At 37.5% G+C, this 26,856-nt stretch overlaps 1 protein-coding gene across 1 annotated transcript in view; it reads left to right on the forward strand.

Moving 5' to 3' along the window:
* LAMA2 (laminin subunit alpha 2) overlaps positions 1-26,856 on the forward strand; it is a gene marked incomplete at its 5' end in the record, with an annotated part of 713,189 nt that overhangs the window by 478,759 nt on the left and 207,574 nt on the right. Inside the window, 3 exons of the mRNA XM_007947384.2 lie at positions 3,205-3,398; positions 15,151-15,293; positions 19,244-19,342. Of these exons, the coding sequence (XP_007945575.1) occupies positions 3,205-3,398; positions 15,151-15,293; positions 19,244-19,342 (436 nt within the window). The remainder of the gene's footprint in view (positions 1-3,204; positions 3,399-15,150; positions 15,294-19,243; positions 19,343-26,856) is intronic.

Consider the following 26,856-nt stretch of genomic DNA (forward strand, 5'->3'; position numbering starts at 1 on the left):
AAGTCTTTTAATGCACACAAATGTTTAATTTTTAGGAAGTCCAAGTCCTCTAGCTTGTTGTCTGCTGTTACATGTTTTTAGTTCTGTTTGATAGTGTATTTACGCCATGCCTTAAGTTTGCCTCTATTTTATCTTTGATAAACTTTATGGTTTGGGGTTTTACATTTAGGTATTTGATCCATCTGGAGTTAGTTTTTGTATAAGGTGTGAGATATGGAAACTGTTTCATTTTTCTGCAAAAGAATGTCCAATTTTGCCAGCATCATTTGGTGAAAAGCCTTCCATGTAACGGGTTTCAATCCTTTGTCAAAGATTAGCTGTCCATAGGTGGATGGATTTACTTCTTGGGTTCTCAATTCTTTTCTATTAGTGTATATGTCTGTCATTGTACAAATACCAAGTGGTTTTGACTACTGTAGCTGTAGGTTTTGAGATCAAGGAGTGTGAGGCCACCTACTTTGTTGTTCTTCTTTAGTATTATTTTGCTTATCTGGGATCTCTTTCCTTTCTATGTAGAGTTGGTAATTAGATTTTCCATCTCTTTAAAGAATGATGATGAAATCTGGATCAGGATTGCATTATATCTGTAGATTGCTTTGGGTAGTTGTTCTGGATACCTAGTGCCGCTCTCACAAGAATATACCACAAATGGGATTGCCTTAATAAACAGGAGTTTATTCTCTCACAATTTGGAGGCTTTAAGTTCAAGTTCAAAGTGCTAGGCTCTAGGGGCTGTGTGAAAGCCCCTCGACCTTGGGCTTCAGCTCTGCCTCTTGCTCCTGGCCCACTGAAGCTAGAGGCATCTCTTCACTCAGGCAGCTGGTGGCTGCTGAGGCTAACAAGCCCAAGGTCGACAAATAAAATGGCACAGTCCTGATATTACCAAACCAAATGGCAGGCCATTAATTAAAATCCATTTTAAGTCCCAAGGTCAGCAGAGCATGGCAGGCTGCTGAACAATGGCAGAGCTACATGCACGGTCCAAATGTGCCATAAGCTAGATGCTGTTCCCCAAGGCTTCTACTTATATACAGGAAGCAGACTACACTGCTAAGGCAGCTACTCAGCTGCTCACAGTAGATTCCATCATAGAGTTGATTACCAGTATCATCATGGGGAATCGTATATTCAGCTGCCCAGCCATTCAGCCAGGTCCAGCCAAGTTGACACACATAGTGCACTACCACAGTAGTATTGTAGGATTTTTTTTTTTTTTTAATGAAGGAGCTCTGGTCATATAATGGTTAAGGCATTTGGCTACTAACCAAAAGGTTGGTGGTTCGAACCTACCAGCTGCTCTGTGGAAGAAAGCTGAGGCGGGGGTTGCTATGAGTTGGAATGGACTCGATGATAGGGAGTTTGGCTTTTTTTGGTTTATTTTTATTAATTAAGCCAGAATAACAGTAAACTGGGAATGTCCTAGGAAAATTAGAATATATGGCCTAGTTAGCATCTTGTAAATTATGATACTTCCATTATCATAACATGCTATAGTGTTAGATGAAACATCCATGGATGGATGGATGAACAGATGAGTAGACTGCATTTTCAGTTAGTTGAATTTCCTTTCTAGTTTCTCAAATTGATGTCATAATAATTTATTTGCATAACATTAACTCTCTCCCATAAGCTGGACTATATGAAGAAAAACGTGGCATCAGGATTGAAGGAAGAATCATTAACAACCTGAGATACTCAGACGATACAACTTTGGCTTGCTGAAAGTGAGGATGACTTGAGGCACTTACTGATGAACGTTGAAGTTTGCAGTATGGATTACGTCTCAATATATAAAAAAAAAAAAAAATCCTCACAACTGAACCAATGAGCAGCATCACAATAAATGGAGAGAAGATTGAGAATGTCAAAGAATTCACATTGCTTGGTTCTACAATCGATGCCAATGGAAGCAGCAGTCAGGACATTAGACAACATGTAGCATTGGGAAAGTCAACCGCAAAGGAATGTTTCAAGTGCTGAGGAGCAAGGATGTCTCCTTGAGGACTAAGGTGCACCTGACACAAGCCATGATATTTCCAATTGCCTCGTATGCATGTGAGAGCTGGACAATGAATAAGGAAGACAAAAGAAGAGTTGATGCTTTTGAGTTGTGGTGCTGGCGAAGAATGATGAAAGTACCATGGACTGCTAAAAGAACTAACAGATCTGTCCTGGAGGAAGTGCACCCGAAATGCTCCTTGGGAGTGAGAATGGCCAGACTTTGTCTCACCTATTTTGGTCATGTTGTCAGAAGGGACCATTCCTTGGAGAATGCCAGGCTTGGTAGGGTGGAGGGTCGACGAAAGAGGGAGAGGCCTTCAACGAGATGGACTGACACAGTGGCTGCGATGATGGGCTCAAGTATAGTAGGGATCGTGGAGCTGGCGTGGGATCGGGCAGTGTTTTGTTCTACTGTGCATGGGGTCGCTATGAGTCAGAAATGACTCGATGGCACTTAACAACAACAACAACTCTCTCCCAAAGATATGAAATGAAAAATCCATCTTGAAGAGGATGTGGTAGAAAGGAAAGACTTTTATCATGAGTTGGGAAATCTGACTATCTTATTGGTTCTTTTGCTCATTTATAAAATTAATGGTTTGTGTTATTTAATCATTTTGATCTAAAAAAATACATGAATTTAAGAAAGTCCAGGGGTCAGTGCATAATTTCATTTACTGCTAATGAAGAGGAAGAAGAAAAAGAAAAGAGTACTTTAAAGAAAAATTTATGATCCAAAGCAGTGGTGGGCAAACTATGGATTGTGAGTCAAATTTGGTCATTGTCCGAGTGCCCATATGGCACTCAACCTAAAAGATTTGTTACAAATGAATATTTACAATCAATTTGATGATAAGAAACCCTAAATTTGCTCTTCAATTAAGTAAAATTTTATACCTCAAAAAGCAATTTTTCTCTTCTCATTAGTAGGTTGTCATTAAAAAATAGTTTATACTCAATCATTATTATTATTATACGTTGAATTCCATCAATAAAAAACTACATGAAAATTTGCTTTCTCTCCTGTTATATAAATACCTGCAAAGATTAAAATATTTATTATGTAGCCTTTCAAGAAAAACGTTTGCTGACCCTTAACCTATAGACTCTTGATACCAGTTTTATTTCCTTCAAAACAGAACACACAATTTAGAGATGTGCTTCGTCATTAACCTCATTTGTTTTGTTGCTGTTTCAATACAGGTGTGCCCCTGGCTATACTGGTAGTCCAAGCAGCCCAGGAGGTTCCTGCCAAGAATGTGAGTGTGACCCCTATGGCTCACTTCCTGTCCCTTGTGACCCTGTCACAGGGCTCTGCACGTGCCGACCAGGAGCCACAGGGCAGAAGTGTGACGGCTGCAAGCACTGGCATGCACGGGAGGGCATGGAGTGTGTTTGTACGTATACTAACTTAACTACTAGCTCTGAGGAACTTGGTTCCACTTCTGTCTCATTTCCAACGACAAAGACTGGATTTTGTTTGTTTTTGTTTGTTTGTTTTTTGTTTGTTTTTTACAATAGCTAGTGCTACTCTTCATTCCCTCTGACACTCTCTACCTTCTGCTGTTCACCTGCTGTTCTTGTCTCCATCCTGCTGAGCCAAGAACAGCTGAGAAAATCCTCAGCATGGTTTAGTCAGTTCACTGAAGACCTCCAACAAAGCTCCTGAAGGCATGTTGTTGTTATGTGCCGTCGAGTCGGCCCCGACTCATAGCGACTCCTCCTTGGGTTTCCGAGGCAGTATCACTATGGAAGTGGGATTGCCCAACCCTCCTTCCAAGGAGTGACTGGTGGGTTTGAACCGCCAGCCTTCTGGTTAGCAGTCAAGTGCTTTAGCCACTATGCTACCAGAGCTCGCATAGTTTATTTTTATTTATTTATTTTTTTGTCTCAGGGTTTGCCGTTTTGCCTAAAGTTGGCATGGCCTTTGTGACAGGTTAAAGATCTGAGTATATTATTATTATTATTTGTAGACGCCACCTGAATTTGTAATGGGCTGGATAATACTTTATGCCTTGAATTACTACCACTTGTTTTGTTTTCTCAGCTCTTACAGAAATCCATGGGTATACTTCTTTGTAACTTTTTCTTGGACTATAAAATCTAGAAGCAACAAAAATAAACTTATTTTTTACACACATGGACAATAAATTGAGAGCAATCAGCTCACTTTTTTTTTTAATGTTTCTGAATTCAGTAATCCCATATCTAAAGTGCATCAAATATCAGTAATTAAATAAAATTCTTGCATTTTAAGTGAATTGTAACCCCAAATAAGTTATTTATAAATTAGTGGAGGAAGAGTAATACTATGGTGTTCTCTTCTTTAAGCGAATTTATATTAGTTGTCATAATTCTTTTTAACAAATAAAAATGTAAAATATTCTAAGACCTTTCCTTTCAACATTTGCCAATTTTAAATTAATACATGTCAATTTTTTTTTTTATTTTTAACATCATGTGTGTACATAAATCTTAAACCAAACCAAACTGAATCCACTATCATCAAATCGATTACAGCTCATGCAACCGTATAGGACAGAGTAGAATTTATCTATAGGGTTTCTAAGGCTGTAAATCTTTACAGAAGCAAACTGATTCATCTTTCTCCTGCAGAACAGCTGGTGGGTTCAAACAACTGACCTTGTGGTTAGCAGCCCAATGCTTTAACCAGCATGCCATCAGAGCTTCTTTATATAAATCTTAATAACACTCTGATTAGAATTTTTGTTTGTACTCTACATTTGTAACAATTGCCACTAAACTAAGTCTGGCTAAAAAAAATACTCCAAAATACACCAAAAGATTAAGACTGAATGTCTTTGGGAAAATAAGCTTTATAAATTATTTTTCTTTGTATTTCAGTCATCTCTAATGATAAACACATTGCGTTTGGTTGTTTTTTAAAGTCAGGGTTAATGGGAAAGATTAAATGTAGTATGTAATACACATTATTATATTCAGTTATGGGTATATACATATTCATCTTCCTAACTATCAAGACATATTTTAATGATAATTAAAGAAGTAGACCACTAAAGTAATCTGACTAGGCTTAACATTATTTACAAGTGAAATCATTAATATGTATATACTTACTGGATCAAATATAAAGACTCCTAATATTGACATTACAGTGCTTAAATTTTTAATCATTAATTTTAATAATTATTCAGTAGTAAACTTGAAATAAAAAGACCATGTTGAATGTGAAGCACAAAAATTAAATAATAAAACATCAACACTTCCTACAGGTAAAATGACAGGATAATTTTCTGAACATTTCTTTTAAAGAGAATTGACATTCTTCCCATCAGTTTTCATTTTTCTTACTACTACAACAACAATCTATTTCTTTTTCTGCTGGTGGTCAATGCTTTAAATGTAGTTTAAACGCATTTATTATAAGAAAACTCATTCTTTTCCTGTCTCATACATAAATTTCTAATATCCAGACACTCCACATGGTATTGGCAACAGTATGAAATCCTCCCGTTACAGGGCTCCACCGGCCTTACATTGTTCATGGTACATTGTTCTTGTCCCACCGGGCAATGTATTTTTTACTACATCCATGCTATTTAATTCAATTTCTATGCTCTGGAAATTTTAGTATTTTTGTGGAGGACTAAATAATAGTGTTTTTTCTGCTATAAAAAATGTTAAACTATGGAACTGTTTTTGATATCTAGACCTCTTTCTAAAGCATTTCTAATTATTTTGTAATTATGCTGTGTCGATTTCCCTCCTGTTGCTCTTGAGGTATAATGATTTCTGCCTATTCCTAGGAATGTTTTCTCTTTACACCTTCATTGAGTTAAATATAAGACTTGTTTCAAAGAGTCTCTTTATTCGTCCTGTCTCATGTCATCACTTTTCTCCTGTTGTGGAACAACGGGCATGGTTCTATTATGTTCACTTTTCCAAGACTCATTTTCTGTTTCTAGTTTTGAGATGAGGTAACAAAACAAGACACAACTAAGAGAAGACACAATTCTGGCTTATCTTCAATTCTCTGTTTAATGTATTTCTATATCCTTAAGCTAAATCAGAGCAAAAGACCAAAGAATGGATTCACCTTGTGCTGACCTACAGGGCTTATTTTATCACAAGTGATCATAGTGGAATTTGATATGGCCTGGGGGTGAGTGGCAGAAAGTAGCTTGACTCCAGGCAGAGACTGTAAATAATGTAAAAGAAATGTCTCTGGTGCTGATTATTAATATGATGTTGATGATAGAAACTATCAAGTTTCTCCTGTTAGATAAATTAACAAGGTGACAATATGTATGAGCACATTTAATTTTACCCCCTTTGGTTAATTCTCTAGGAAATACAGTTTAATTTGACTCACATCACGGATTTGTATAAATATTCCCCCACCCTCTAAAAAAATAGTATGAGAAAAGACCTAGGCATGATCATTGTATTATCTCAAGTGAGCTGCATATTGGTGGAAAAAACCTACATCTTTTTTTATCTGCTAATCAATAAAACTCTTTTCTTAAAAATAATTTGAAACATTATGATGGTTGTGGGAGCTCTGATGGCGTAGTGCGTAAGGCATTTGACTGCTAACAGAAGGCTGGAGGTTCAAACCCACCAGCCACTGCTCAGAAGGAAGATTGGGCAGTCTACTTCTGTAGTGATACTGCCTTGGAAACCTAAGGAGGGGTCTCTATGAGTCAGAAATGACTCCTATGAGTCAGAAACAACTAGGTGTCAGTGAGGTTGTTTTTTTTGAAGTTGTTGCTGGTTTTATTTTTTTTTTCTTTTATGATGATTATGACAGATTCTTATTTACCAGCACTTGTCCAGTGGAGTCTTATCCTCTACCAGGCAGAGAGGCACACTAGCTGGGTGCTCAGATTTCCATCATGGACATTTTGCTTTTTTTAATAGGAATTTACAGCAGTTGTACAGTGTGTTCTTCCCTTATGCATGTTGGTGAGTTCTGAGTAGCTTTTAATGGGATTGCCCCAAATCAGGACTTCTCCTCAGGAAGACAGGTTAATATAAATCCTTCCTCCTTTTTCAACTCTTATTCATAATTTATATGTTTTTTTTATAAAATAAGAGCAACCTGCTGCTTTTCAGAAATTTGAGAATGAGCTAGAAAACCATTATTTATTTAATTGTAAGGTTTTTTTATTGTAAAATACGGGACTTGGATTTGCCCACATCCCATTTTCTATAGAGTAGCAGTTAAATGAGAAGATTGCCTTGTGATATTTAAAATAGTTTATGAGTAGCACAGTAAAATACACTACTCTCTGAGAGATCAGAATTAAAATTAGTAGCTGTTGACAAGATGTTACTCCATAAAGAGTGCCTGAAATAGAATTTTATAAAAACCAAGTTGGTGCTTCATATTTCTAATCACTGCGTATGAAGTATTAGGGATATATCAGTTTCATTATTTATAGTTACATTTTTTAAAAGTGGAACATATAATATGATGCTTTGTTTTCCAATGTTGCAAAAGTGATGATGAAGTGCTTTTTTTTTTTTTTTTACTTGCAGCCTAAGATACACCTAGACAAAATGGTATAACTCATCTTGGATTTGTGAGATATGCACCTTCCAGCTACTTGATGAAACCATAAATCAAAAATTTTATCTTACCTTCTAGTCACTTGGTGAAACCCTAAGTCTAAACTTATATCTTACCTGAATCAGCACAGATGAATCAAGATTATTGTTTTTAATAGCCAGTTGCCTCCCAGGATTTTATCACAGTAATTCAGAGGTCCCTTGATATTATCACTTAAACCAAACCAAAGACAAAACTCACTGCTGTTGAGTCAGATCGGATCTAGCTCATAGCAACCCTTCCTTGGGTTTCCAAGGCAGTATCAATACGGAAATAGATTGCCTAGTCTTCCCTCCAAGGAGTGGCTGGTGGATTTGAACTACCAGCCTTCTGGTTAGTGATCAACTGCCTTAGGCACTATGCCACCAGAGCTCCTATCACTGGAACAGCACTGAGCATTTATAATAAAAAATGATTACTAATAGTAGTTATTGCTTTCCATTTATGGCAGCGGGGATACAATAGGGGAATGAGGTTGATAGTTTTAAAGGAAACAGTCCTTCCAATGGTAAAGATGATGAAAATATATCAATTGATATTCAACTGCTGTTCAAAGACATCTGACTCCTTGTTGGACATGTGGTCAACCTCCATCTTCATCTCCTAAATGTTGTCCCCTCTGTGTACTACCTTAGTGCCTAAGTACTTGTTTCTATTCCAAGGCCAGCATGCATGGTATAGTTGCCTAGTACACACTAAGATATGCCAAACTCTGTCAATGCCAGGCTTCAAGGAATCCATACAAGCAACTTCAGCTTACCCTGTTATGCACCTCCTCCTTCTAACAAAAAAGATGTTTGAGTTGCTTGTTATCCACGGTCTCAGCAGAGGTCCAGGCAAACAATGCTGTGGTACAATGAGCTCCTTCATAGATAACATTCCTAAGTTATTGGGTTGTTGTGTTGTTGTTATGTGCTGTCAAGTCGGACCCGACTCATAGCGACCCCTACTTGGGTTTCCAAGGTGGTATCACTACAGAAGTAGATTGTCCAACCTTCCTTCCAAGGAGTGGCTGTTGTTGTTGTTGTTATGTGCCATCAAGTCGGCCTCGACTCATAGCAACCCCTCCTTGGGTTTCCGAGGCAGTATCACTGCAGAAGTAGGATTGCCCAACCTTCCTTCCGAGGAGTGGCTGGTGGGTGGTGGGTTTAAACTGCCAGTCTTCTGGTTAGCAGTCAAGTGCCTTAGGCACTAGGCTACCAGAGCTCCTAGTTATTGGGTATCAGACTGTAAATCACATTGAGAAAACTGCTCGGTTGGGAGATTAAGAAGCAGCCAGACTTTAAGAATAAATCAAACTCCCATTTCTTTGAATCCAAAGCAATAGCCGGTAAAAAGGCCTTCTTATGCTCTGAAAGAAAACAATAATAATAGTAATTTTAATATACTTATTAAAATGATGTAGAATAACTGAACCCTAAGTATATTTTCACATAAATGTTCCTAATTGAAGGTGAAAGAGGAAAGAGAGAAATTAAAAATCCAGACCTCCCTAACCAACACTAGAATTCATGTTAAAGTCTTAACACACACACACATATACACACAAACAATACACAAATTTTACATTTTGTTTGAAATGTATTTTCACTCATCTTGTTCCTATTTGACTAAAGAAGACAATTTATATATCTTTACCTAATATTGTTTAATGAGTTTGGCCTTTTCAAAAATATTCAGTGTACTCATTTCAGCTTCAGCTTCTTTGGTTTGGATGCAGTGTGTGAATTTTTTTGTGACAGTAAGCCAGCAGTTATTATGCATGGAGGAGTGTAGTAGAAATGCAATATTTTGTACTAATTGCTAACAGAAAAATCTGTAATATCAGCTGCATGATTTGCCCCTTCCGTGTGCCCAGCTATAACGATTTGGATTTAGTACTGCATTTGTTAATATTAGACACAAATTTATCCTGACACTTTTATAGGCAAAGCCTCAGAAACATTTAGTCATAGAAAATATCATCATAGTTTTGAAATATTTGCTTTTGCTCCCGTGCATTTTAGAAAGGATCACATTTTATAACCTTAGCTGGACTGCTGAAATGGGAGAATGATACCAAAAGGTCCTTTGGGGGTCATGATTACAAGACAGATGTTTATTTGCACTGAGCAGTTACTGCACCCTTATCAAAGAGCAGTTGTTTACATAACATGAATATCGCATGTCTCTATATGTCTCCATATGCTGTTCAGATCTTAGCCTGGAAGAATGGAATAGAACTGCCTCATAGGGTTTCCAAGGCTGTTATATTTAGGGAAGCACACTGCCACATCTTTGTACTACAGAGCTGCCGGGGGTTCCAACTGCCAACCTTTCAGTTAGCAGCCAAGTGCTTTAACCATTTGCTTCCCCAGGGCTGTGTTTCCCTATTACAGTGAATTAAATTTGGTTTTAAATATCACATTCCCAATGCTTGTTGTCAGACACTTCAGACTTTTTGAGGGCAAATAAAAGTACTTGTGATATAAGTAAAACATTTTGTGTCAAAATAAAATAGCAAACCATTAAGTAAAGGGTATATTTCCCCCACATGTTTATCTTATAGATGCATGAACTAGGCTTCTTCAGAGGCTTTTAAGAAATCCCCATGGCTATCATATTCATAAGTCTTTCTGACTCATTTGGACAGATGTTAGTATATTACTGGAGCATGCTATAAAACTTAGCTTTCTCTTATGGAAATACGCTTGTACTTTTTTCCCCAAAAAGCAAATACAGAGACAGTGACAATAATAGACCTTTGGACACAGAGACATAAAATGGAATCTATGAGTCTTTGACAAAGCAATTAAACACAATTTCATTTCAACAACTAAAGATGAGGAACCAAAACAGATGGGCAGGGGGTAGAATAAATGGGAGAAACATCAGTATTCATCATGCCTCTTGGCATTGTAGCTCACCAATTTACTGTGCACTCTATTACAGTAAATCAGATCTAGGTCTGCATACCAGTCCCTGGTTTATTCTTTTATGAAGTGAAAACTGAGAAAAGTGTAGGTGTTTTCTCTGAAAGTGTCTAGAACCATCAGCAAAGAGCCTTTAGGCATACCATTATCTGTAAATTGACTCAATTCCTTCTTGGACATAGGTAGGATATAAATTATAGACAAAGTAGAGAAAGGAGTCGTAAAGGATACCTGGAGAATACACTGCCCTAAGAAGTATTGTGAGACTCGTATTACCAGTAGCTTTCAAAGTGAAAGATCTTCAGAGAGAAAAAAAGAGCAAATTGCTTGCTTACATCCTGGGAACATCTGCCAAAAATACATACTCACTAGAAGTCAAGTGAAATTTTTTAAGCAGTGAAGAACTTGGGATCTATGGAGAAAATAGCCTTCATAGTCTTCATAATTCTTCATAAAATTAAGAAGTGTTACAAATGCTTGTCTTTAGCCTGTGAAGGTTGAAACTGAGAAGTCTTCAATCTGAATCCACACTCCAAACTACACGTGCAAAACTTGGGTCAAGTCTATCAGGTACCTATTACTACCACTCTAAAATTTAGCAACTTCAGCACCCACAATATAGAGGAATGCCTCCGTTGATTGTGCTTAGCTTTGTGCACTTTGCAGACTGGTGTTTTTTTTTTTTTTTTTACAAATTGAAGTTTCGAGTGTCGTTTGGCACCATATTTCCAACAGCATGCACTCACTTCATGTCTTTGTGTCACATTTTGTTAATTCTCACAATATTTCAAACTATTTTAATAATGCAATTGCACACTCAGTAGACCACACTATAGGGTAAACATAACTTCTGTATGAACTGGGAAACCAAAAATTTCATGTGATTTTCTTTATTGCAATATTCATTTTTTTCTGTAATTTTCTGGGACTAAATCCACAAATAAGGCTTACCTTATTTCTGAGATAAGGCTGTATTTCTTTGTGACTCCTAGGTTGGCAATTCAGACTGGACTCAGTTGGACAGTTCTTTTGTTGTCATGCTTGAAGGAGGGGTCCCAGATGAACTCATTCACATGATGGGTCCTCAGCTGGACCTGCCTTTCTCTCTCTCTCTCTCTCTCTCTCTCTCTCTGTCACTAGGCCACTTATCCTCAAGAAGTCTGGCCTGAGATTGTTTACAAGGTAGCAGAATTCCAAGAGTATGGTAGCAGAAAACGTAAAACCCCTTGAGACTGAGGCTCAGAAGTCGCAACATGCCTCCCTGCCACACTCTGTTGGTCACAGCAAGTCATAAGGCCAGTCTAGACTCAAGGGAAATAGACTGTACCTCATAATGGGAGAAGCAGCAAAGATATAACTATTTTCAATCTATCCCAGAGAGTTATCATTGCTGCTGTCAGGTCAATAACCCTACTCCTTTCTTTCTTTCTTTCTTTCTTTCTTTTCTTTCTTTTCTTTCTTCTTTCTTTTCTTTCTTTCTTTCTTTCTTTCTTTCTTTCTTTCTTAATAATGTCTTTTGTCTCTTCCCTACATTTATTTTCCTATATCTCTTCCCAGGGTTAAAATTGAATTACCTCATGTAAACTTCATAACCTACACTTCCAGAAACGCAATCTCTGCCTATCCGATTGTAAGACAGACTTTTTCCTCTCTTTCTAACCATTGCTTTTATCCTGTTACCCTGCTCCTCACTTACCTGGGTGGTTCTCCTTTGCCTAACCTCATCAGATCACATATTTCTTTCTCCGAGAAGAAGGTGTTCCTGTTCAGCCCACATCTTTCCCTCTCCTCGCCTCTTCTTCTAGCATTCTAATTCCCTGATCTTCCATCTCACCTTCTCATATACATGTGTGTATTCCATGCTCAGATATTAACCCCTGGCACTCTCTTATTCTGATTTTCTTTTCTTTTCTTTTTTTTTTAACCTTTCATTCACAGAGTAGTAAAAAATATTTACTGAGTATTTACTATGTGCAGGACACTGTCTTAGACTGTATGACAAAGGTGATTAAGATCTCCTCTCTAGTGAAAGACAAAAACAATATATAAATAAATAAGATTGTTGTAATAAATAAAAATTTTTAAAATATTTTTTATTAAGATAGCCCATATACACATGAGAAGATAATACAATAAAGGGAATGTGATGATAACTGATGGGGCCAGGTAGTTTCAGAGTCATCAGGGCCTTCCTCTCTGAGCAAATAATACTTGAATTAAGACCAGGGTATACAAGAACCACCTGGGTGAAAATGAAGAGGTAAGTGTTCTAGACAGGAAAGCCAACACATGAACCAGCCTGCTCCAATTTCTTCCTCCTTTAAAATTGAACATTCCTAAAGTTTATCTTCTTGTTCTGAGGTTCTAAACTCTGGCTGCATAACCGAGTCATCTGGAATTAAAAATAAATAAATAAATACTCTCGCCTGTACCCTATCACAAACCAATTAAATCAGATTGTCTAGAGGTAAGGAGGGGAAGGACTGAGGCATCTGTATTTTATAAATTCCACATGATTCTAATGTATGAACAGGTTGAGAACCACTGATCTAGAATAGCGCATTTCAAACTTCAGTGTACATGTTGTTGTTGTTATGTGCCGTCGAGTCGGCCCCGACTCATATAGGAGCCCTTATTAAAATGCAGATTCTGACTTAATACATTTCAGCTAGGGCCCAAGATTATGCAGATGATACTCTGCTCAGTCACTACTCAAAGAGTGGTCCGCAGACCAGCGGTGTCATCGTCACCTTGGAGCTTGTCAGATTTTTGTAGACCACACCTCAAAGCTCCTGAATCAGACGTTCATGGAGGGTGCAGCCCAGTCACTTGTGCTTGAACAAAATTCTCCAGGTGATTCTGACACCTGCTAAAGTCTGAGAACCAAACTATGGACTTGGCATTTAGACATGGTCAATTTGACACCTAATTGTGTCTGTGGGTATGTTTTCTATAGTGCTTCTCATAAACTGGGCTGCTGAAGCTTCTCAAGTCCTGAAACCAGAGATGAGAATTAAAGAAAGAATAGCCCCAATGTTCCCTTCTTTTTACTTAGTTTCCATTTAGAGAAAATTCTCCTTGATTCTCATTAGGAAGAGTAAGAGGCTTGAGTTACAGACAGCAGCTCCCACCTCCAATGGCTCTTTGTTCACCAGCTTCTAAAGCATGGGGACTTTGCAGACCCCTGCAGGTGACCTCTACAGTTGCAGGTGTCACCTGCAAGGAGCTGATTTATAAAAAGCCCTGCTGGGGACATTTAATCCCCATGAAGGTATTTTGTAACTCACCTCTAACTGATGTCTTATCTAAAAATCACCCTCCTTAGTACTTCTCTTTGTTTACAAGCTTTAGTTAATGGTTTTCTCTCCATTAGACTGCTCAGGGGAGTGCTATTTAGAGAAGTAATTGAACCCTTGCCTGTTTAGGGCATGATCCAAAGCTGCTCCAAATCTCAGTGTTTTCATACCATGTATTTTCCTCCTTCTAACATGCATAGAGCTTGGCTACCTCTCCCTGCAGAATATAAGATAGAAATTAAGCTATATACAAAAATGTATATCATATCATAAGTAAGGTAGTACATGCCCCTTGGCATCGAGAAATTCAACTCATAGTCCATGATGTGAAACTGAAAAGTCCAACCTGAAATCTCTATATATTTTTAAATGCTTCAAAATTGCAATGTATTTCACTTTTAGAAACTGCACTTCTATTTATGAAATTAATTTGCTCATGAACAGATGGCAATCCATTTTCCTCTCTAAGAACTCTGCCGCCAGGCCCCCCACTTAGACCCTCCCCACCAAATTTAAATAGTTCCTTTTCCTAATCACTGAAAAAATTATAAGCCAATATTAGCACTTTGACTACTTAAAGAATAAAATTATCCCTGGCCCTTAGCAATTATTTATCCACAAAACTGGATTAGGTTAATCATCCAAGTAGGAACGAGTGGGACTGCATGTAATATTGGATGATAAGGCATGGAAAAGCTAAAGAGGAAGAGTAGGTAAGTGAGTAAGTAAATAAATAAATGGGTACATATCATCATGAAAAGAAAATCATTATAAACACAAACTCTTTGCATTTCCTAGTTTATTTTATTAATAATTCTGCTCTGTAGATATTAAGCTACAAGATTACATAATGTTTAAATATGTAATATACGAGATATGTAGAGTCCAAATTGCTCTGGATACTCTTCAGTATGATGTCTTGTAGCACTGCACATATTTGCATACATTTTCAGACTCTGAAAGAGTTTTTATTTACTATTAGCTGGTTTCCTCTAGATTATTCATGTGAAGCATTTATAATCTGTTACATTTTAGGTGACCCCTTTCTCCTAATACTCCTGGCCTGTGCTATTTTTCTGCAAAATCTCTTTGCTCCTCCTCTTTTTCTTGGTTTATAATCATCATCTCTAATTTCAGGTTCAGGGCGACAGGCATGTCTATTTTTCTTCTGTTCTTTTCATCTCTATTCAACTGCCATCCATTTGATTGTGCTAATTATCTGAGATGATCAGCATCATCTTTCAAAGAAGTATACATGGACCATAAAATATTTCATAGGTGAAATCTTTGAACATCTGCCTAGGATGTTTTGCAGAAGTAAATATTCCTTGCTGCTTCTCTTTCACAGTTTGTGGAGATGAATGCACAGGACTTCTTCTCGGTGACTTGGCTCGCCTGGAGCAGATGGCCATGAACATCAACCTCACTGGCCCACTGCCTGCTCCCTATAAAATGCTGTACAGTCTTGAAAATACAACTCAAGAACTAAAGGTAAGTTGTTGTAGAAACAGCAAGAGTCAGAGACAGAATGACAATTCTTTCCAAATGGTATTGGCCATCATTGGTAAATGTTTTATCTTCTGCCTTAAATCAAGAAAAACACCCATTACAGGAGTTGAAAAGCTTCCTTACCCAGTGTTTTCCAGACTTTAGAACTGTAATATACAGTTTACTACTAAGGGAAGAGAGTCTTATGCACCCCCTAGTGTTGACCTAAATTTGTTTTATTATGTTACATAAATATGTGTAAACATAAAATCAGGCATGCACTGCTCATACTTACAGCTTTTATAAAATCAAGCAAGTTAATCTTTAAAAGCACCTACAAAACCAATAAAATTCAAATTAAGAACATTAATATAAAATAATAGATGATTTTTGCTGAAAGTAAATTGCTGCTTGCAACAAGAACGTGATACTGCTTCCATGTAGGTTCCCTCAGCAAGTGACATGTGGCAGTTCAGTTCTCCCACCTTCCCACAATGGGAACTAGAGAACACTTTGCAAAGAATCTTGAAATGGCATTTCACATCACTTGGCATATTCACATGGTTTATGTACCCAATATGTCATGTGATCAAACACATATGCACATGAAGACACTGAACTCAGATGGCAGCATTTATCTCTTAGGTGCCCTGAGAGGGTTACAGAAGTGCTTCCATTAATATTTAAGGTTATTATCAACATGAAAACCCCCTGCCATCAGGTTGATTCCAACTCATAGCAACCCCCATTGGATTTCCAAAGCTGTAAATCTTTTATGGAAGTAGATTGCCTCATCTTCCTCCCATGGAGAAACTGGTGGAGTTGAATTGCTGACCTTGTGATTAGCAGCCAAATTCCTTGCCCACTATGCCACCTGAGCTCCTTATGATTATAATTTTGTACTAAAGAACTACTAGACCCTTGAAAGTACATAAAGTACCAGTTTGAGAAATACTACTCTAAAAAAATTGGTAATACTTTAATACTTAATGGAATAGGAGAGAGGTTAAGGAAATTTGATCTATTTCACCTGATGAAAAATAGATATGAAATGGTTACATATACACTACCAGTCGATTATCAAGTGTTTACTGGGAAGTTACAGAATGCACAGCGTATTGCATTTGGCTCCCTGGCAGTTTCATGACTCCTAAGAAATAGCCTCTACCCTTGAGAAACTTGGAGGCAATGAGGTATGAATGAAATCATGAGCTGATAATCAAGCAATTACCAAAAATTCATACAGTTTTACCATGTGATTTATAAAAATTTGAAGCACATTAGAATTCACAAAAGGAACTCTGGAGCATAGTAGGTAAGGCATTTGGCTGCTAACTACAAAGTCAGTGGTTCAAACCCACCAACTGCTCCACAGGAGGAAGATGAAGCAATCTACTTCTGTAAAGATTTACAGCCTTGGAAACCCAATGGGGGTCGCTATGAGTCAGGATTGACTCGATGGTAATGAGTTTGTGGGGTTTTTTTTTTTTTTGAGAATTCACAGATTGGAAAAATTAGTAAGATTCCAAGTAACTAGGGCATGCACCACTAAAGAGGATGTAATTTAAGTTGGAACTTGCAGGATAGATACACTTTTATTAGGCAGAGGAAAATGTGTGGGGACTGAAGGAAAGCATCTAAGATTTATTCATAAGGCGTTGGCAGGCACTCTTCTAGAGAATATGTTATTTAATCCTGACTGGCCTTTGAGGTATTGTATTCCCAGAAGAAGAGGACAGTAATGATGATAGCAATAACAATGAACATGTATTGCTCACCTACCTCTGTGCTAGACATGTAAGCATGCAACTAAAGCCTTACATGGGTAACTGTACATAAAGCTGACAAGAACTCCAGGTAGGAAAGGAGTTCTGCATTCTTTACATTTTTCGGATGAGGACACTGAGGCACAGAGCACTTACAAGTGAGGCACAAGGTCATACAGCTACTAAGTGTTGAGCTGGAATTTATAAAGAGGCAGTCTAGCTTTGGGGCCAAGGAGAAAGAAACTGCCTCTTGCAAGCCTTAAAGAAATAAAATCACCTGCCTGGAAGTACCTCGCCAGCATGTAGTGAGGTCTCCCAGACCTGCAGCCCATGCGTACTCTTACCAGTGAACTGTTCTTGAGGAAACCATGTGAGTAGAGGCAGAACTGTGAATTAGCAAGCCCTTTCAGGAGGACTTTAGGATTCAGGCCTGCTAGTAAAAGATAAGACCAAAACTTGAGTGGAGCAGGGTAATATGAAGGACAACTTTGAAAGTCAGGTAGATGAATTGAAGTTTACCTTGTAGGCCCAGTATTAGAAATGTGATGGGTTTTAATAAAGAAAATGCTGACCAGTTATTTTCTTTGTACATGGAGGGAATAAAAAAGAACATTAAATTAGAAAAGCAAATACTTCAGTTGGATATAACCAATTTAAAAAACTAATACTTAAGTAATAGATGATGAAGTACTGAAGGTCATATGTCTAGAAGTTCTAGCGTGGGGGTAACATCTAAGCTAAGTGATGCAGTCATCTGATACCACTTATACCTGGGAGTTGATTAAAATGATCTTGATTTTTCTTAAAATTCCAAGATTTCTTGATTCTTTGATTTTTCTTCTAAACTCATCTAATATTTGGATACTTAGGATCCTGTATTGATATCTTAAAATCTTAAGCAAATTATTTAACCTTTTTAAAGCTCAGTCTCCTTAACTGTGTCAGTGCTTTCCACGTTCTAAGCAAAGATCAAAAAGAACAAAGTAGACCCAACAAAGTTGAGTTCATTAACTCATTGTAACAAGAGAACTGCATACCACAAGGAATGGAGTATCTTGATAAGAGGGTGCTAGGAGCTCTGGTAGCATAGTGCCTAAGGCACTTGACTGCTAACCAAAAGGCTGGTGGCTCAAACCCACCAGCCACTCCTCAGAAGAAAGGTTGGGCAATCTACTTCTGTAGAGATACCACCTTGGAAATCCAAGGAAGGGTCACTATAAGTCAGGGCTGATTCGATGCACATAACAGCAATAACAAATGAATAATATAGTATTTGGGCTTATATTGGGCAATTTGGGGCAGGGTTCAAGAGGTAGGGATTTTCTCTGAATTGGATGTTATCAGGAAGTAGGAGTAATTTTGTAATTGTGTATTTTGATTAATTTTATGTAGATGGAGGAAAGACCAGTGGGAAGCCAAAACTATGATTAGTGAGGAAGCTGTGGACACTTACATTAGCCAGAAATGTTTTTTTTTATTTATTGTTGTTGTTATTTTTTGTGGTTTGACAGACATCATGTTTTTGTTGTTCTTAGACAGATTGCAGTTTTATTTTTGTTTGATCCTTCAATGACACAGAATGACCTTGTCTCATGTTGGCATTCTGTGAGACTGTTTATGTTCAACAGAAGACCAAGACATAGTCGTAAGTGCCAAGACAAGCTCCTATAGCACTGAGGTCAAGCCAATTAGCTAGTGCCCAGACAGTTCCCAATGTCAGGGGCTATTTTTCTATTTTTCATCTGCAAGCTGTGTGTCTGTTGACTTGAATGGGAGGCTTAAAGAATCAGACAGTAGAGTTATTCTTGACTCTACCCCTTACTAATTGTTCTTGTACAAATTTTTAACTGTCTTCCAACCATAGTTTTCTCATCTGAAAAATGGCATAATATTTACCTCACAGAGCTACTGTAATAATTAAACAGTAAAATGACACAAAATAAGAAAATGTAGTATTTCTCAATAAATTATAGCAATTCTTAATATTTGCCTGAAAATCTAATATGGTGCTCCATGTACATGCAATGTATTCAGTATAAATGCCCAACTGAAACAGCCTCTTTTCTTTGAAGGCAAGAAGGTTAAGTTTTTTGTATATAAAGGGATAATGTGTTCCATTAAATGTTCAGCCCTGTGATCATTGTGAAAACATTTACTAAAATGTCTGTGGAATGGAATGTTTTTCAGCACTTGCTCTCACCTCAGCGGGCCCCAGAGAGACTCATTCAGTTGGCAGAGGGCAATCTGAATACACTCGTGACAGAAATGAATGAGCTTCTGACCAGGGTAAGTTGGCAAAATCATGAACCTTCCTAAAGTAGAGAGATAATGTAAAGTAAATTAAAAGAAATTACTTGAAATTCATGAAAAGCAGAAATTGTTCTGCCTAATTTCCTATTTAGTGCATGAAATAGATAGATTTCGATCTGTTATTTCTGCCTCAGTTCCAATCCTAGAACACAAAAGCACAAAAAAGTTTGGGATACTTGGGAGGTGTCAATAACAAGGGGTAGCATATGAGAATAACAGCACATTGTGAGACATTGAGTCAATTACAACTTGTAACGACCCTATCAGACAGGGTAGACCTGCCCCAGAGGGTTTCCAAGGCTGTAATCTTTACAGAAGCCCATTACTACTCTTTCTTTGCAGGAAGCTCAAACCACCAACCTTTCCTCTAGCAGCCAAGCAGTTAACCACTTCTCCTTCAGGCTCCTTATGTAAAGAAAAGCAAGTAAAATATTTGTAGTCCTTTTTACCTCATTACCGGATTTTGCATTTGTGTGTAGATACAGTTCAAATCAACGTTCCTACACAGAAGAGGAAATCATCTTGATTTGAAAATCCAAGGCCCTTAAGACATTTTTTTAAGTCAGAATTTAAAATTCAAGTTGCATTTCTAAGACTTTTTAGGAATTAGGATTTAAAAATCATCAAAACTGCAAGAGGGTTAAGGTTGTTTTCTATTTATTATTTATTTGCCACCAGGGAATGAAGAAAACAGCATAAAGTCTGCCATCTTGTGGATAGAAAAATGAATACATAGGGAATCTGGCCTGCAATTTAGAGATTCAGTTTGATTATCTATAAGATTTAAAGAGAAGGGGAAGGATATTAGTGATTATCTAGTACATTTTACATTTTAAAGAAGAACTGCCTCAAGCTGTGACAGTAAAATGAATTGTCAATAGTCATACAATTAGCAAAAGGAGAGACATGACAGCAGGCTCCAGGTTCCCAATGGCCAAATACTTTTTCCACTCTAACCTGCTTCTGGTTTAGGAAGATTTCCACAGGGAAATCAAATGGGCTTCTGAGCACATAATGCTAAACAATGTCTCTCATGGTACAAATAGCATACTAAATACTTTTTCAGAGTCTCACACCAGCAATATATAATGTACAGATACAGAATAGATTTTCTTGGCTTATGTATTTAGACATTGAAATGCTATGAGTACATTTATTTCATGTTTATTTAATATTTAATAATTTTGTATTATGTGAATACAAATAAAAACTTGGAAATTTTGAACAGATTATAACAGGGTAAGCTAGATTCAATGAGCACATAGGAATTTTCATCACATGCAAAGCTAAGTGTTGGCAGATGAAAAATATAAACAAGACTCAATCTCTGTCTTTTGAAGCTTTCAATCTGGTGCATATCTGTGTGTGTGTGTGCATTTGGGTTTGGATGATAATATGAGGCAACTGTATACAAATATTTAATGCAGCAGCAAAGATCCAGGTAAGGGGAAGGGCCCAGGCCCCATCCCCAAGAGGAAAGAAAGCAGGGGAAAGAAAATCCAGGGGGATGACAATAGAGGAAGCAGCAGCAGGAATCCAGGTAAGAGGAGGGCAGAGAGAGAGTGAACAGCTAAGGGAGACAAACTTGTCTGTCAGTTTGTTGTACTGTGGTGGCTTGAGTGTTGCTGTGAGGTTTGAGGCTGTGCCACTAGTGTTTCAAATGCCAGCAGGGTTTCACATGGTGGACAGATTTCAACATAGCTTACAGACTGAGACAGATGAGGAAGAAGGAAGAAGCCATCAATTTATCAAAGAATTGGCCAGGGGAAACCTTATGAATAGAAGAGAAACACTGTGTGATACATTACTGCACAGCTTTATGAATATCTCAGAAACATTGTCTGATACAGTGCAAGAAGGTGAGTTCCTTAGGTTGGAAGGCTCTCAAAATACAACTAGGAAAGAGCTGCATCATCAGAGTAGAACCAAACTTAATAATATGGATAAAGTAAAGCTTTCTAGACCTCCATTTGCTAATGTAGCATGATTGAAATTGAGAAGAAACAGCTCCAAACATCCATTAATAATTGAAACATGGGATGTATGAAGTATGAATCTAGGAAAATTGGAAGTTCTCAAAAATGAAGGAGAACACATAAAGATTGATATCCTCGGTCTTAGTGAGCTGAAATGGACCGGTTTGGGCCATTTTGAATCAGACAACTATATGATCTACTATGCCGGGAGTGACAATTTGAAGAGGAATGGTGTGGCATTCATCATCACAAAGGATGTTTCAAGATCTGTTCTGAAGTACAATGCTGTCAGTGATAGGATAATATTTGTATTCCTATAAGGAAGACCAGTTAATACTACAATTATTCAAATTTATGCACCAACCACCTAAGCTAAAGATGAGGAAATTGAAGATATTTATCAACTTCTGCAGTCTGAAATTGACTGAACATACAATCAAGATGTGTTAATTATCACTGGTGACTGGAATGCAAAAGTTGGAAACAAAGAAGAATCACTGCTAGTTGGAAAATTTAGCCTTGGTAACACAAATAACACTGGAAATTGCATGATAGTATTGCAAGACCAATGATTCACTCATTGCAAATACCTTTTTTCAACACACAAAGGCGGCTATACACATGGACTTTGCCAGATGGAGTACACAGGAATCAGATTGACTACATCTGTGGCAAAAGGCAATAGAAAAGCTCAATATCTTTAACCAAAACCAGGCCAGGAGGAGATTGTAGAACAGACCATCAACTGCTCAAATGCAAGTGCAACTTGAAGTTGAAGACAATTAAAACAAGTCCTTGAGAGCCAAAACATGACCTTGAATATATCCCTCCTGAATTTAGAGACCATCAAAAGAAGAGATTTCATGAATTGAACACCAATGACTTAAAGCCTGAAGAATTGTGGGATGACATCAAGAACATCATTCATGAAGAAGCAAAAGGTCATTGAAAAGACAGAAAAAGAAGAAAAGGTCAAAATGGATGTCAGAAGAGACTCTGAAACTTGCCCTTGAGTAGAGAGTAGCTAAAGCAAATGGAAGAAATGACAATATAAAAGAGCTGATTTCAAAGAAGATTTCAAAGAGCAGCTTGAGCAGACAAAGCCAATTACTATAATGAAATGTGCAAAGATCTGCAGTTAGAAAACCAAAAGGGAAGAACATGCTCAGCATTTCTCAAGCTGACAGAACTGAGGAAAAAGTTTAAGCCTCAACTTGCAATATTGAAAGATTCTATGGGCAAAACATTAAATGATCCAGGAAACATCAAAAGAAGATGGAAGGAATACACAGAGCCACTGTACCAAAAAGAACTGGTTGATCTTCATCCATTTCAGGAGGTGGCATATTATCAACAACCAATGGTATTGAAGGAAGAAGTCGAAGCAGCACTAAAGGAATTGGCAAAGAACAGACCTCCAGGAATTGATGTAATACCCATTGAAATGCTTCAACAAATGAATGTCCCACTGGGTTATGCCAAGAGATTTGGAAGACAGCTACCTGGCCAACTGACTGGAAGAGATCCATATTTGTACCCATTCTAAAGAAAGGTGATCCCACAGAATGTGGAAATTATCAAAAATATCATTAATATCGCACACAAGTAAAATTTACTGAAGATAATTCATAAACAGTTATAGCAATATATTGACAGAGAACTTCCAGAGGTGCAAGCTGGATTCAAAAGAGGATGTGGAACAAGGGATATCATTGCTGATGTCAGATGGATCTTGACTCAAAGCAAAGACTACCAGAAAGATGTTTACCTATGTTTTATTGACTATGCAAAAGCATTTGATTGTGTGGATCATAACAAACTGTGGATAACATTGAAAAGAATGAGAATTACAGAACAAGGGGACAATGAAGGTTTAAAATCAAGGAGGGAGTGTGTCAGGGTTGTATCCTTTCACCATAATTATTCAACCTATATGCCGAGCAAATAATCCAAGAAGCTGCACTATATGGAGAACACGGCATCAGGATTGGAGGAATAATCATTAACAACCTGCAATACACTGATGATACAACTTTGCTTGCTGAAAGTGAGGATGACTTGAAGCACTTATTAATGAAGATTGAAGAATACAGTCTGCAGTGTGGATTACAGCTCAATATAAAGAAAATAAAAATCCTCAGAACTGGACCTATAAGCAGCATCATGATAATGGAGAAAAGATTGAAATTGTCAAAGACTTCACATTGCTTGGTTCTACAATTGATGCCAATGGAAGCAGCAGTCAGGGCATCAGACCATGTATAGCACTGAGCAAGTCAGCTGCAAAGGACCTCTTTCAAGTGCTGAGGAGCAAAGATGTCTCCTTGAGGATTAAGGTGTGCCTGACAGAAACCATGATATTTTCAATCACCTCACATGCATGTGAGAGCTGGACAATGTATAAGGAAGACTGAAAAAGAATTGATGCTTTTGAGTTATGGTGCTGATGAAGAATGCTGAAAGTACCATGCACTGCTAAAAGAACTAACAAATCTGTCCTGGAGGAAGTGCCTCTGGAATGCTCCTTGTAAGTGAGAATGGCCAGACTTCATCTCACCTACTTTGGTCATGTTATCAGAAGGGACAAATGGAGAAGAATGTCATGCTTGGTAAGGTGGAGGGTCGACGAAAGAGGGGAAGGCCCTCAGTGAGATGGATTGACACAGTGGCTGCAGTGATGGGCTCAAATATAGCAAGGATCATGGAGCTGACGCGGAACCGAGTGGTGTTTCGTTCTGTTTGCATACAGTCGCTATGAGTCGGAGACAACTGGATGGCACCTAACAACAACATTTAATAAAACACAAAATGAAATGAAAGGACAAGAAATGTGCTTGATAAAAACATAAAAATGGAATGACTTAATCTGGTTAAGGGTAATCAGGAAAAATTCCATAGAATATGTGGCATTGCAGTTATATATTTGATTAATATTATTGAAGATTACCATGTTCTAGGCAATTTGGCAGACGCTATGGATACGGGTGTAAAAACAGCTGACACTGTCCGCTCCCTTATTAAGTTTATTATAGTGTAATAATCTGCACCTTCAAATGCTCTAAATATCTCACTAGGAGAATCAGCTCTTAATTATGCCTTAGCCTAAGTCTCTTCATCTTTTCAGAACACTCTCTGATATCGTTTATAAGTAAATTTTTTTTAGAATAATTTTAGATTTATAGAACATTTGCAAAGATATTGTGGAGAGTTCACACATACATCACACCCAGCTTCCTCTATATCTTAATATGGTACATTTGTCACAATAATGAACTAATATTATGTTATTATTAACTAAATTTTATACTTTATTCAGGAATTCTGGTGGTGTATTCCTAAGGCATTTGATTGCTAACCAGAAAGCTGGCGGTTCAGACCCACTAGCCACTCCTCAGAAGGAAGATTGGGCAAGCTACTTCCGTAGTGAAACTGACTCAGAAACCCAAGGAGGGGTCACTATGAGTCGAATAGACTTAATGACAGAGAGTTTGGTTTTTGGTGGTATAGTTTATTCAGATTTCCTCAGTTTTGAACTACTGTCTTTTACTATTATCCCAGAATCCCATCCAGGGTACCACATTACAATTAGTCTTCCTGTCTCCTTATGCTCTAGACCACTAGAGTTTTTCAGAGTTTCCTTGTTTTTGATGACCTTGAGAGTTTTGAGAAGTACTGTTCATGTAGAATATCACTCAACTGGGGTTTGTCTCATGTATTTCTAATGAATTTTAAAAAATAAATACATAAAATAAAAGTCACCCTTGAGTTTCTGAGGCTGGAAATCTTTATGAAAGTAGATAGCCCCATCTTCCTTCCATGGAACAGCTGGTGGGTTTGAACTACTGACCTTCCAGTTAGTCAAGTGCCTTTTCCACCATGCCACCTGAGCTCCTTTGTCTCATGATTAGATTTGAATAATGGGTTTTTTGTGAGAAAGATCATGGAAGTAAAAGATTGTCTTATTTATACCATTCTCATCGCATCATATGAAAGACACCTGAGATGAACATGACCTATCACTGTTGATGCTGACCTTGATCACATGTCTGAGGTAGAACTTATCGGATTTCTCTACCCTCTCACTCCAATAGTATTTCAACCTGCCCATTCTTCAGATTTTGTAACACAAAAATTCTTGAAATAAGACTGTCCAAAGCAAAGATTTCCTTCACTGGGTAAGGAGGGAAAGGAAATGTAACTGCTCATTAATTAATGTTGTCCCTCCATGCTTATAATTAGAAATATAATTGTCATGGGTATCATAGATACTCAAATCAACATGATCAATTGTGTCTTCCCCTGTGGTCAAGCTGCATGACAATCAAAAGGTGAATTAATATATATGGACTAAATATCCAATGATATCAGGCTAAGTCCACCAATGTCTCAAAATCAATCGTGAATGATTCTGCACTTGAGAGTGCAGAACAGAAAGTACAGTGGCACAGTTAACTATTATTATTATCTGTGGCTATGTTTAAATAGACAATGCTTTAGGCTGAGGTTGCACATTGGAATTACCTGGTACCAGGTCCTACCCCTAAAGATCATGATATACTTGGTCTGAGTGCATTCTGATTTGAACATTGGGAATTCAAGAGCTCCCTAGATGATTCTAATGTCAGCCAAGGTTGAGAAATACTGTGATCCTGTAGTCACCTAATGGTTAAGGTTTTGTGTTTTGACCAATACTGCCAATATTTGTAATGCTCCTTTTACAATGCTTTGTAGACTGATGAGGTGCTTTGTGACTAATGCATTCTTTATTTAGATTTATTAAAACATTCAGTATGTGTCATCCAGTGTAACACATATTGAGTTTCCCTCTCTCCTTCAGGCACATTCATATTCCATGTTTGTTATTTCATGATGTGTCCTAGTTCCCTAATAGCTGTTGATAAAGAGAGTAATATATCTCCCAAGAACTATAATTTTACATGTATTTTAATATATTTTAGTTAATGTGTAGATACTAAGTAAGCAAAATACCACATAACCACATATCTCTTTCGATATATTTTGACTTTTTGCCATTTTATCCCCTGCCACCACCCCTGGAATATAAATTCCTTGAATGTGGGAATTGAATTTAACATATTCAAATTTCACTATATTATGTACACAATATTTTGATGTTTTTTGATAATGATTCTATAGCTACTGTCCTTAGCTCCCTCTTTCTGTATCACAGCAATTTTTTTTTTTAAAATGTAGCTAGGTCTGCATTCACTTCTCACTCTACTGTAACCTGGATTTTCACTTCTAGCATGTTACTGAAACTATTTTTACCAAGATAACCAGAGACAAGCTAGTCACTAAATCCAAAACTATTTTGCTTGAACCCCCTTCAGTAATTGTCACTTTGATCCCACCGTCCTTTTGACACACTTTCCTCTCTTGATGTGTGTGTCACAGAAATTGCTATTTTTCTCTGAATTCTCTGAGCTTTCTTCCTCAGACTTTTCCCTCCACATCCATTAAAAGTTGGTGCCTTGGAATTCAGTCCTCAATCCA

This window comes from Orycteropus afer, unplaced genomic scaffold, assembly GCF_000298275.1.
Source record: "Orycteropus afer afer isolate SDZICR_OR568_19922 unplaced genomic scaffold, OryAfe1.0 scaffold00182, whole genome shotgun sequence".
Lineage (NCBI taxonomy): Eukaryota > Metazoa > Chordata > Mammalia > Tubulidentata > Orycteropodidae > Orycteropus > Orycteropus afer.